Here is a 14,037-nt window from a genome sequence, read left to right as displayed (position 1 = left end):
TGCAACGCATAGATTAGAATAAAGGGCTTTCTTAGTATTTGTGAATGTTGTGGATTGCTGATTAGTAATTAAAGTACTGAATGAAGAAAATTAGGCCAAAATTGAATGGGAATGCTGAAGACTTAATTCTGCGATACAGATGTTAGAAACAGATTGTCTTGAGCAGCCCATTCAATGTAGTGTGACATTCTACATAGCCATGGAGTATTTGCTTCCCATGTAAAACGCGAGTCAAATGCCTTTGAGATGGTTTCCTCTCCCATGCCTTGTGATGTGGCTGTATGGGTATTAATTTAGTGAAATATCCTGTCTGCCAGGTGTGCAAACTAGCTGATTTTATTGTAATACCAGATCATTACTTAATTCATATGCAACAGAGTACAGCACATGGAAAGCATTATAAATCTATTTACAATGTGGCTGGTCTGATGATAACATTGTATTAAATTCCCAGGTGAGGCAATTTAAGCAATTGCTTTGCCATGTGCACGCCATGGAAATTAAATTCTCATATACGCTTTAGTAATAAACCAACTTCATTGTTATGCTTTTGCTAGTGCTGGGCTGTAGAATCCTCATTCTGGTTACGTATACTCTGTTTCACATGTAGAGTCATACAGGAGGCAGCACCACAGATCACAGTTTTTAATTAGTTTAAGCTAAATTAATTCATTTTGTTTCTAATTTAGCAGTGGCTATCCAGGAACACATTCAGGTCAGTTGGGAAATGTCAAGGCTTGGGTCAAGTAGATAGATTGTTTCAAGCAAAATTTTCAGACAGAACTGAGCAAATGTATCTATTTGAACTTGGCTTTGAGAATACCATCCAATCAATATGCAAAAGTCCTGTTCATATACCAAGGGGAAATCGAAAATCTCTTTGAATCTGAAATTCTCACTTTCATAACCAAAGACTCACTTGTGTCATCAATTGAAAATAGCCATTGAAACTGTGTACATCTAACTTTTTAGGAGTCACAACCAGTTGCTAATTTGTTGTATTTTTTTCTATAGTTCATATATAGTCTGTAGATTTTCTGTCCAATTGTGTCTAGTCCACCTAAGTATATAAGTTAGAAGGAATAAGCTTTACACAACAAAACTAAAAGTGAAGAATGCTCTTGTATTTAACTCTGCGTGTGTGTTGGGGGGGTGGCAAATATTGTCAGTTGAAGCTTTTCTACTCTTATGGTACAGACTAGAAATTGCAGTAGATTACAAACTGCATAGAGCTTCTGTCTTCTCCAGAAGCCACATATAAAGCACCAGTAGACAGTGGTAACTGACAACTAAGACTAAAAATGTTGACAATTTCTTGATTTGCCTGGTTAGCTTATGTATAGAAGTCATTAACTATTTATAAAATGCATTATGAATTGGGTTCCTTCAAACTGTAGCTGAATGTGTGACATTTCCAGCTCAAATTCTCATGTTTGCATTTGGCTAAAGTACAGATTTTATACAGTTGATAGTAAAGTAAAAATATTTTAGTTAGGTTTATCAAGATACAGTAGATGTTTCCGTTTCATTAACTTTGAATCTTCCAAATTAAAGTATGATGTAGAGAATTAGTAATGTAGCAGGAGATTTTTTAAAAGTCCATAAAAGGAAACATAATTTATTGATGTTTGGAGGAAAATTATCCATAATAATAATAAATAAATAAGCAGTTTGTCATTGAAAGGAATTTGCCCTTTTTTGGTATTCGATTAGTTTAGTGATGATCTTGCATTCTAAATTATCGTTGATTACAATCAGCTTACTTATAATTTCAAATCATAAAAAATTATGAGAAAATAGCAATGTTGGGCATCTAAATATAATTCTTGGTAAAGCGAAGACTCGATTTCTTTTTGTAAAACGAAACTCAAATGAAAAGAGTTCAATTTTCAGCATTGTTGTGTCATTTTCATGAGGAACTATTTCTAATATTTGAAATGAGTTGTCTTTTCATTCCTTAAGAAAAGGAAGAAGTCCTGTCAGACAACACTTTGTTAAACTCAGGATATCATTTGCTTAATTATATCCAGAAAGCCATCTAAATGACCAGTTTTTACCATCCCAATGGTAAAGAATGACATTTATAGTGACCACCCTTCAACTATGGATAAATCTTTAGCTCTCCTCTGTTATGGAGCATGTACATTCTTAATTGCTGGGTTTTAAAAGCAGTGGATTCTAACCAAAACAAGATTAGATATTTAGGGATACACATTTGTAATTTTTTCTTTTGAAGTACAGTAAATCAAAATAAGAATATAATGTAATTGAACAATCTATGCCAATTTGTTGGTATTTTGGTGAAAAAAGGGAAAAACAAAAACAATCTCCATATGATATTCTTGCATACTGTGGAATGTTTTAGTCCCCCATAGTGATGAAATGAATAATTAAAAAGGCAGCTCTGATACCACAGCCTCTTTAAAGGTTCTCATTTCCTTTAATGCTTTAAAATACTTTTGCTTAGCTAGTTTGAAACTACTGTAGTGGGATCTCCAAATGAGCAAAAGAAAGCTTTGGCTTGATCTAAATATTGTATTAAGGCCATGAAGTGGACTGTCCTAATAATTTAGTGTTTTTAAATATAATTCTGTATGAAGTCAGTAGAAATAGTTAATTAATAGTGGCTTCAGTAAATACAATAAGAGAAGCAGGCTTAATATATTCTGTTTGTGATGGTAAAAAGTCTGGCATGTTCACAAATGAATGAATTGGGTCACTCCTGAATTGTCAAGAGAGCTGATATGTCTTTACTGACCTCAAGCTAACAACTTACTTTATCCTTCTCTCTGCAACATTGTTGGTTTTATTTACCTGCTTATAGACTTCTTGCAGTTGCCAAGATATAAGATATACATTTGTGGCAGGGAAGTGGGGCTTGGGGTAGAGTCTCAGGGCAGGGAGGGGAATGCTATTATCTCCTTAATACTGAAACATTTTGCAATTCTTGTGCTTTTTTTCCTGAGTCAATTCAGAGGATAATAGATTGGGGCAGAAATTTTGTGTAGTAGAAAGAGCACTGAATGGTGAGTCAGACCCCAGGGTTCTAGTCTCACTTTAACCAAAGCTACTTTTAGAATTACATGAGACTGATTTTTCTTTCTCTAAAAAGCAAAGAGGTGTCTAGATTTATTTCTTTTTATTTATACTCCATTTAGCTTTTTTCAACTGGGTTCTGCCTGAGACTTAATAAGCCCTCAGTCTTCAATTATATGTAATGAACCAAATTTTCTCTCATGTACCATCCTTGGGAAAATTGAGAAAATAGTCACTGAAATAATTTTCTGTGTTTTGTGGTTCAGATAAGGAATCCAATTGAGAAAGGTTGCAACATTAAAAAGATTTAAAGTCTATTGGTTGCTCTTGTCTAAGGTCCTTTTAAATTGTAATATTATAATATTTGATGTTTAAGGTATTTTGATTTTCTGTGTGGCCAAGAAGTGTTACTCATTCACTAGTATAAAAATCTAATTTAAAAACTTATTGTTGACTTCTGCTCATGGATTATGGATAGTCCCTTTAAACTACAATAATTTTTCAGATCACAGTTGAACAGGTAAGAAATTTAAATCCCAAACCATAGACCCTAAGTAACGCAGAAATTGCTGGTTTCCAACTGCCATTTTTTAATTAACTGGTTTTGCTTAGTTAGTTCAAAAACAGAAAAGGCAACAAAGTAACTTATAAACCTGAATTTGGGTCTTAAATAGTGATGCTAAAGTATGATCTAAGGATCATACTCCAGCTTCACAGCTAATTTTCAGTCTTTTAGCTTTTCCAAATGTGTGTACATTTAGATAATTCATGAATTGCTTACAGACATGTTCCTTTGACTTTACAGGTAAGGGCAGACTTCTTGTAAAACAAAATTTCAGTGTGCGAAACATTGACTCCTAGTCCACTTGTCTTTATTTACTGGGATTGTGAAAAGTTGATTCGTAGCCTACTTGCCTTCATTTACTGGAACTGGGAAATTTAATTTGTTTTACCAGACATATACACACACACATGCACACACATACACTCTCACTTCCATTACTTTTCCTTAGGCTATTATTTGTAGAGAACCTGGAGACATTTAAATTATTGTTTAGACAGGGGATGGGCTTTTAAATTCCCCTCTTTCTGGTTAGTAATATCATAATAATGAAAGAAATATACTATTCCAGGCATTCCAGAATATTGTTGGAGATGTAATTATTATCTCAGAATTAGAGATTTTAAAAGACCTAAATTGTATAGTGCATTTCCTGCCACAATATTAAAAAAAAACCCAAATACTCCTGTTTTAATTAAAATCTGGTGTATTTTACAGATACACAACGATATAGCTGTATTTCAGCTTAGTGGTCTTATTTGAATGATGTATAATGTACAAGTTCTGATCCATTTACGAATATTAATAGCATACTTACACAGTGCAGAGTTTTCTTTCATTACTGGCATTTTTAAAACTTCTAATTTACATTTGAACTTCTCAAGTTCAGGAACTTTATAACAACTTTGGTTTGCAGATTGTCGCCAATAGGTTTCCATTAGGGGGCTCTCGAGGTTTGAGATGATCAGCCTTGATACCAATAAAGCTTCGAAGCCTTTACTTTCTAATGTTCATCTCGCTCTCTCTCTTTTGTTTTATAGAAAAGGTCACGGATCGCCTACAGTGACGAAGTACGGAATGAGCTCCTAGGGGATGATGGGAACTCCTCAGAGAACCAGGTAGAATGCTAATCAGGAAGGCCCGGTGGGTGGCTGGAGGGTGAAGGAGGTCACTGGCACACTGGGCTCTCAAGCTGCTCCTTAACAGTATTAGCAGCAACTCATGTGGAAGCGATACTGTTTAATGCAAAGCTGGAGTCTTAATCAACTTCAAAATGTTTCTTGGAGATCTTACATTTAACCCTTTACCTTGTGATCACTGTCTGCTATCTTTTAAAAAAATCTTTTCTTCTCCTTTCTTTATTATTTAGTACTTAAGAAATAACTTGAAACACACTGTTTGCAGACAAAGCCAAGGTCTTCACCTCAAACACATGTAAAAGGAATAAAAAAGTACATAATACAGCTTTGATAATAATGCAGTATAATTAAATCAACACTTGGAGCAAAACAAATGAAAGTAAGCTTTCAAAATTCAACAGGGTAGCTCAGTCTCATATTGTGTAGCGTCTTAAAAATGCATTCACCAAAATGCAAATTGTAAGCACCAGTACAGAACTTGGATACCCATATAGAGGGCCTGCTTCTGTCCGATAATGCTAATAATAATAATAATAATGATAATAATGGATAAATCTTTTTACAGTTTAAGATCTGCATAGGCAAAAACTAAGATACATTTTTTTCTTAAAAGGACTTTACAACTTGGCTGTCAATTCTCATTGGCTCACACAGTAGTGTCATGAGTCTAATTAATGTCCTGCTTCTTTCTTTGAATTAATACTGAGGATTTCATTAATTCATGTAGATAATATATACAACTTTTAAAAAATGTTTTAAGAACACCAGTGTAGAGATGTAGAGATGACTTAAAAAGTGTCTCAAAAAACCCTAGTGACTGATTTTCTTTAACACTTTTAAAGGAAATAAATGGTATGGAACTTTGGAAGCAAGACTTGAACATGTTTATTAATGTTACTTTGGCAAGTACGGTAAAGATCTCTACTCTGCCTAAATAAAATGAACAGAAATCATTCACTGGGTAAAGCATAATTTTAATAAGATAGTAAAATAAAATATATTGATACACATCATAAAAATTGCATAATCGTGTTTAGCATTTCAAATAGATTATATTATAGGTCTATATATGTTGCTACTATATTACTATCTACTCTAAACTGTAACAGAGATGTTGCTTGTGTGATTAAGGCCCCCACCTACCCACCCAAGAACAGGGAAAAGAATCACTGAGCTTACTATGTTTGTTTTTGGAAAGATCTCACCTCCTCCACTATTTGGATATTATCAGCTTGAGTTCAGACATGTAAACACACTCAGATTTGACTTGGGATTTCAGCTTCCCTGATTGAAATGTGAGAATAGCTAAAGGAAAAAAAATAGCACATCAAACATAAAAGGGTGATGTGATAAAGGAGTTTTACTCATAATAGATTAAATAATGTGAAGATGAGAGAAAAAAATATTTTCTTCCTTTTTTAAAGTGAGATTTTGATTGCTCATACCTCTTGAATGAATGAATCATAATTTTATTTCCTGTCTACTGCAAAAAAGTACTATCTCTTTTGCAAAAAAGTGAATGCATAGTTCCCATGTCAGTTCTTTAAAAAGCTATGGGTCTTTCCCTCATTTGAAACTACTGCCTAATATAGAGGAAATAGAAAGGAAGGGGGTGTTCCTGTCTAACTCAGACTCCTTTATTGTAATGGATGTTGTAGTTCTGTGACAGGGATCCTTTTTTTTTTTTTTTAAAGCATGTTCACTTCTCTTAATGGACATTTTACGTGCCTAAAACATTTGCCTTACATACATATAAGTATGATATTTTTATGCCTAAAGAAAAATATTCCACAAAAATAGATTGAGTTCATATTTTCTGAATTTTTCAAATTATATTCCTGTCACTTTAAAGTGATCATGCAGAGATTTCCCCTGGACTTGTACAAATCACACCTACAAATTCTGAAAGTGCTTGGAGAACCTGAAGTTTAAGTTGTAAGGAGCTGTCACTTCAATAAATATACTATGATAAATGATAGTCATAAGAATATGTAACTATTAGATTATTATTTATGTGAACTTTTCAGTCTAAAATTTGAATCAGGTGTAAAAGTTCAAAGAGACCACACTTAATTTTTTGGATATTTTGTTATCAAATGTAGCAAAATTTCCATATCATATGAAGTCATTACATTTTGTTTTGAAGCTCTTTGTCATAATATAGGAATTAAAATCTCTCAAACTAAAAAACATCCTTAACCAGGTATGGTCACTTGAAAATAACTTTTTATTCTGTATCAGTATTTGTTCATATTTTGGAATCAAAATAGGTCTTTCCTTAAAGAAAGGAAGGATTTTAAGTCAGCTCTTCATATTAACTTTTATAGATCAGTAGCTAAGAAGAGTTTTTTATAGGTAGGATTACCTATAATTTATATAAAAAATGTTTGCTTCCACAAATCAGTTTACTTTTAAGTTAATTGTTTATGAATCAATTTTCAGAACTTCTTGTCCATGTAATATTTATGATAAAATTTTAATATATAGGTAAAAGAGATAAACAAAATGGGACAAAAATAGCAATATTCATTTAATCGAAATTGGGATATATCTGTCAACTTAAAAATATAGATCAGAAAAGGAAAATAAAAAAGGAATTAATAGCAATGATTATAAATAAAGCACTCGGTACTTATTTTCCATGCAACATACCCATCCTCCGTATAGTAGCCTCTTTGTGAAGATTTGAACAAATATGGATACAATAAGTATTATTTCTCATTCTGGTAATTTACATCACAGTTTTTTAGGCATCTAAAACTTGATTGTTACTACATATAATTATAATCTTCTAATTAACTATAAAGTATATTAATTTACTCTTAGGTACATAAACATTTCTGCCATAATTAGATATGTCAAAATTTCCAAAACTAAGAATTTTTCAAATGCATTTTTAGTGTCCCTCATACAATACACATTTCATTTAATCCAAATTAATTGCTTTGTGTAAATTTATTTCTGGTTCATATCCATTTCATTCAATCAACTATAACTCATCCTTGATTTACAAAGAAGGGACAAAATTACCTACTTTGCACATTTGAGTATTGTTGGGTTTTGAGCTTTCCAAAGACTATTGTTTTAAGCATTAACATTCTATTCTTTTAAAATATCGTATTTGCCATTTCTACATGGCAACATTTTATTTCATTGAGAGAGGTGAGTTCTTGAATGGAGTGATGCTGTATTTAGAGTGGAAACTTTGACAGTTAACTTGATTTCATTTCATGAGAACCATTATCAAAAAAGGAAAAAAACAACTTAAAGAATAAAATCTAAAGCCTTTCATGGTGGATTGTGATAATAGGGCAAATAAAATGTTCTGAGCTCTAGTTTTGAACCTAAAGAGCCTCTTAGTTTCCATATGCAAAATTATACTGATCAGTGACTTTGAGTAAATCCTAAAGAGAAGGTTCAAAAAATATATAAGGGGTAGGATATTCCCAAATGTGCGGAAAGTTTTGTGGCAAAGCAATATTTAGCGGATAATGATTGCTTAATTTTTTAATACGAGCTTCTCTTAACTTCCGATTTGGGCTTGCTGTGCATAAAGTGTGTCAAACTTCAGCTGCAGACCAGGGGGCGAAGTCGGTCAATTTAATTCCCCAAGATCTAAAGAAGGTCGGTATCATTTCATATAGCCCTGGCAGAGCAGATCATTACCAGGCACAAATCTGTTCGTTACGTGCTGAGGGTTTATAGCAAAATAAATAGACTGTCATCATAAGTTCAGAAAATTGTGTGTTCGACCCACGATAATGTGTAAAGGGCGTTTAATAGAGTTCAGCATTTATTCGTTATCTGTATGAGGACAGAGACGGCAGTCGCGTTATCAGCTTTAAAAAAAAATTCGGTGGTTCTGGGCGTCACGTGACGCACCTCACACACGGAGGCGCGCGCGCACGGACCCTCACATGCTCTGCAGTGCGGTTTTGATTTTAGTCACAGCAGAAGGCTTAACCACAAGAGATTCCGCTGGTTCAAACCAGCGTAAACCAGATTTTTTTCAGCCCACAAAGGAACAGATTACCTCTTGTATCAAATTCTGCATTGGGGGAAAAAAAATCTTTGTTTCAAAAAAGATGTTGATTATCATAACTCAACATGGTGGCATTGCACACTTTCATGTCGCCTATGATGGAGCCAGTAACTCGATAAAATACGAAATCGCTGCTTACAGTCTAGTCTAAGCATTGTTAATTTTCAAAAATAGACCATCCTTTGTTTACTTGAATGAATAACTCTGGGCCTAACCAAAAAAAAAAAAAAGATAAAGATTAAAAACCCTCCCATTACCTAGCTTAGCTACAAATCCGGTGTGGAGCTTGAATGCAGCCATGCAGCACAAACAAGATAGAACGTTTTTTGTTTGGAACCTATTGAAAAAACAAATGGGTAGCATTTTTAAACACTCATTGATTATGGCAGGGTGGCATGCCCCAAATGGTCTCTATTGCTGAAGAGTAGTTTTAAACTTTGGCCCTTTAAGTATCATAGTCAACTGAAGAATGGTAACCCCAGAAAGAAAAGATAGCTGGCTGATCAATTCCCAGATCGTCTCTTTCTGAGAATTAATGTTTGCCTTTTTCTCCCATGATGTTGGGATAGTAAAGAGAAAGATTCCGGTATTTGATAGGCCAAGTATTTTAGTTGAAAATCTTACTTCTTCTAGGGAAGAATTGTAACTTTTCACGTGAAATGATGAGATGCTTTACTTGCACATAACTGGATGGTTGCTGAGAGAATGAGTGTGTTAATTAAAAATAATGACAACTTCTTGTCTATTTTGAAAGGGTGATATTAAAAGTTTCATTTTCACTAAACACACTGTGAGACATTATATGATAAATTCTGTACTCTTTTATAAAGAATTCACAGCAATTTTAAAATCGTACTCTTTTGTACTTGAAATACTTTTCGTACAACAAATGAAATAGCAGAATAAGCTGGAACACATACTGCCTTCCTTGAATTCGAGACAAAAACAGCCTTAAGCATTGAGATATCCGGGCTATAGTAAACATGATACTTTTAGAAAGACTTACAGTGAGCAATTCATGGCACGTTTGTCCCAAAGCAATAGTTTAATTTATTGGCCTGTGTATGTCAAGTGTTATAACAGATGTTGCAGATATTTTGATGTTTAAAAATTATCAGTTGTAGACCCGAATTGCTCAAGATGCAAATTTCAGATCTAGAATGAGATTTAGAGACTGTTACAACATAGGTTTCAGTTTCTATTCATTGTAGAAACTGTGGTCGTCATCTCCATTATACAATGATATTTGTGGTTTAGAATAGTGTCTTAGACACACACACACACACACACACAGACGCAGAGTGAGCCAGATATATGATTATATCATTTTTTAAGCTTCTAAAGAGTAGGAGCTCGTTTTATCTGTTATATTTAAAGCAAATAGAAAAATGTTCTACATAGGAGATTTAAAATGTTATCATAGGAGAATTTACTAACAAGAGTGGTTTTTGATTGACAAGATAAAAATTAAAAAATGAAGAAATCATTCAAAAATTTAAATGAGAACATGCCACATGATTGCAGTAGCCTCTTAAGCAAAACAAAAACCTAGAAATTAACTCTGATATGCACAGTAGTTCTAAGGATAGTGAAATATTTCTTGATGCTATGTCCTAAGTAAGTATTATCTATCCTGGCATACGTTATTCTTAATTAAAATAACATTACCTCCAAATGCAATCCTATTATGAGAGTAAGTACAAGTATGGCATTAACTAACATAATAGTTTGTTGTTTTAAATACTTATTGGAACCAAAGCATAAGCTATTAATCATTTTCATTTGTAGGTAAAATCTAAAATCAGTTGTCAAGATTCCAAATAGAGAAACATCCTGAAAACTTGTATGTACAAAACCTCTTCAATGGTACATTCTTAGAAGAGAAGAACAGTAAACTTGTTTTCTTTCTTTATAATATAGACTTCTATGAAGTCGTTCCCCTTTATTTCATGATGGTGTCTTAGATGTACTTTAAAAGAGAATTTCACACTATTCTCTTTGTTTAATGTGACAGTGTGAGAAAGTGATCTTTATTCGTTCAAAAAACTCTGCATGTAGTCTATGTTTAGGTTCTTTTAATGTGTTTGTCTGTGATTTTTAAATGCTAAACATGTAAACAGATAAATTGTCAATGTTAATTCTGTATCCTGTCACACAACTGATCTTTCTTTCCTGCCATTTCTTTCCTTTTTATCTTTTTTTTTTGTGCATTCATGTTGCAGTTGATAAAATTACGTGAAGAGGTGAGTACTTCCTAGCTTCCTTTTTTTTTTTTAATTCTGCTCTTCCCTATAAAATTGAGTTTCTAAATCTAAGTGGATCTTTGGATTCATTTTTCCAGGGAAACCTACACATAGCAAAAAGTACTGATTATATTGCTCAGAAATCTTCTCTGCTGACCATTTTTTAAAAACAGCTATATCCTAATCATGCTTGTCATAGGGATCATTGTTCTTCGTTGGCATTGGGGAAAAATGAGTATTTTAAAGGCAAAAAAACAAAAGGAGGAATAAAAAGGAATATCTTAAAACTACACCTGAATATAGTTTTATTGTAGGCTCTAACTTCAAGTTTGTTTTATTTATGTTGGTTTCTCAAAGAAGTCAATAGGATTTAATTTTTTTCCGACATTCTGATTTACTTTACTATAACCGTTCTCAAATAAACTCCTTTCCCTCACTCAAAATTGTTAGGTTCAACTTACAACACTGTGGATGTATTATCCTTTTGGGGAAACACACATGTGTTATCAATGCCCTACTATTCTGTGTTATTCTGTGTACATAGATACCTAAAAGTAGCCAAAGCTCTCGTCATTGTTAAACACTTTCCTTTTTGTAGGAAATAGCACCCAAGTGAGTTCTCATTTTTCTGAGTTTGCTAGTGTGTTTCATAATGCAACTCCAGACTTTTTTATGGCTGAGCAAATATTTACAGCAATGTTTATAATTTTATCCCTGTATCAATGAGAGATGCTGAATGATTCCATTTAAAAAAAAAAATTAAGCAAACATTTCAAATATGTTTTGGTACTCTTTTTCAGAGATAAATATGTTTTATTTAGTGAGGTTAAGTTTTGTTATTTTTCTATCAGGGTATAAAATAATGACCCATGTTGCAATTTAAAAATTATCTAATTGCTTATAATAATTAGAGTACTATGAATTATTTTCAAATTTCATTTAACTGCATTGATTGAGATCTTTCTAGAATTTTTTTTATTGGTATGTCCGTATTCTCTGAGTGATACAAATGTTAATTTGGAGGCTTGTAGATGGTGGTTTTCAACAATTCTTGTGATTTAAGATGCATTAGTGAGGTCCTTTCTTAGTAAAAGTAATAATGACACATAAAATGAACAGGAAAAATACACAAAAACCCTCACCCTCCAACCTTTTTGTGTTTTTTATCTTCTCTGCTTGGAAACAGATGTGTATACTAAATGAATATAATCAATTGCAGTTTCGATATATAAGATTACTCTTGAAGTGATACATCAACATTATTTTTCTGCAAGATAGAATATCTGTTTGTTATATTTGTATATGCTTGTGTTTAGCTGAAGAATCTGAATTTTCAACTACTAATGGAACTAACAATAGACTTGAAAACCTCTATACGAAGAAACTACACAAAGCCCTTGCCCCACAATTTAAACAATGAATGTGATTAATAAAATCTTGTGCCTTATTACAACCAACATTTTTGACAAGATTTATTTTTGTTAAACTGAATTGTGTGGCATTAGAAGTCTTAATTCTAAAAGCTGAAAATATCACATCTGCATTTCTTTTAAAATATTGTTTTACTATTATTTGATGGCTTAATTGTTTTGTTGTACCTGTAGCAGCAGTTTTATCAGTTATGGTTCTGGAACACATGTTTCTGAAACTGTAACCTGTAACAATTACAATCAGAAGAATTAGATCATTCAACTACTAGAATAATACACTCAAATATTCTTTTAATGGTCTTTGATATGGATATAACATTGGTGTTTATAGAATAGACTACGGTGATGATACTGCATTGGCATCTATAGTTTGCTCAGAAGTGATTATTTCTCAGTCGGATTCTAATAGTAGTCATACAGTGAATGTTACCCCATATTTCTTAACTTGCACCTATGTTAAGAAGACAATCACTCATCTGCTTCAAAATATGATGTTTTGTTGTGCTTGGGAACAAAGTATGCCCCATCCCTTCCTTGTGATGCTCTCTTCGGGCTCCGTTCTGGAAACAGGGCACGCTTGGAGGCAGGGTTGTAGAGCAGAGGGAGCTGAGCTGGCGTTGGCTGTGTCGAGCTCCGTTTGAATCCTGCGTCTCCAGCTCTCCACATTGCACAGCTCCTCACACAAGTTGAGCTCTGTCTGAAGCTCCTGCACAGCTTCACTTACCTGCTTTGAAAAGGGCTGAGAAGAGGGTGAGAGAATGAGTTTGGGATGGAGTGTGGGGGCAAGTTGAAAGCATCAGCTGCTACTGTAGTGTATTTCCTTTCATTTACAGAGACCAGGGCAATGTACAACTAAGGGAACAATGTAAATAGCGCAGCTGTTACAAGAACTTGATTTTAGTTTGACTTAAGTGAAGAGGTTCCAAAATACAAAGTGAGATCCTGCTGGAAAGCTGCTGGTAAACTGATAGTCCTCTTGTGTGCAGATTTACTCTGATAGAATTGAACTGTCCTGGAGAAGAGTTACTTCCATTATTTAGTTATATATATATGATATATAATATATATATATTAAATATATATAATTTTTTTGAAGTTCTTATAGAAATTTTGCTCTCCATTATAGCCGTAGAATCCCCCAAATCATTCTAAATTTAAATGCTTTATTTCCTGCATTGTATATTATTATATAAGTAGAATGTCCAGTTCCAGTATGATCTTTGTTTTTCTTTTTTCATCTGTGGTAACTAAACTCTTTTTATTTGGGGATTTCATCCAACATGAAAATGAACCAGAAATCTTTGTTTTCTTATTCTGGATTAAAATTCAAATTTACTCTTGATTTCACAGATCTGATTGGTATCTTTTTAGAGAATCACTGGTTTGAAATTAAGTCCTTTGTTAAGGTAGGAAACAGTTTTTCAGGGAAGGGAAGAGCAATCTTTACTCCCAGAACCTGCATGTATGGAGAATTCGAGTAAGAAAGCTATTTTGACAAGCCTTAGTAAAGTGTTTAATTTTATTTAAAAATAGTCATCAATGCCAAACACATAGAGCTCCCTTTTCTCTTCTTTTCTCAATTACA

General features: G+C 33.1%; 1 protein-coding gene across 1 annotated transcript in view; it reads left to right on the top strand.

Annotated features, from left to right (window-relative positions):
- Window positions 1-14,037, top strand: part of VTI1A (vesicle transport through interaction with t-SNAREs 1A) — a 415,426-nt gene that overhangs the window by 63,496 nt on the left and 337,893 nt on the right. The window contains exon 4 of the mRNA XM_012663894.1: window positions 4,639-4,716. Coding sequence (XP_012519348.1) covers window positions 4,639-4,716 — 78 coding nt within the window. The remainder of the gene's footprint in view (window positions 1-4,638; window positions 4,717-14,037) is intronic.

This window comes from Propithecus coquereli, unplaced genomic scaffold (genome assembly GCF_000956105.1).
Source record: "Propithecus coquereli isolate 6110/MARCELLA unplaced genomic scaffold, Pcoq_1.0 Scaffold84, whole genome shotgun sequence".
NCBI lineage: Eukaryota > Metazoa > Chordata > Mammalia > Primates > Indriidae > Propithecus > Propithecus coquereli.
Note: the sequence above shows the minus strand (reverse complement) of the source record. Positions and strands in the feature narration are given on the sequence as shown.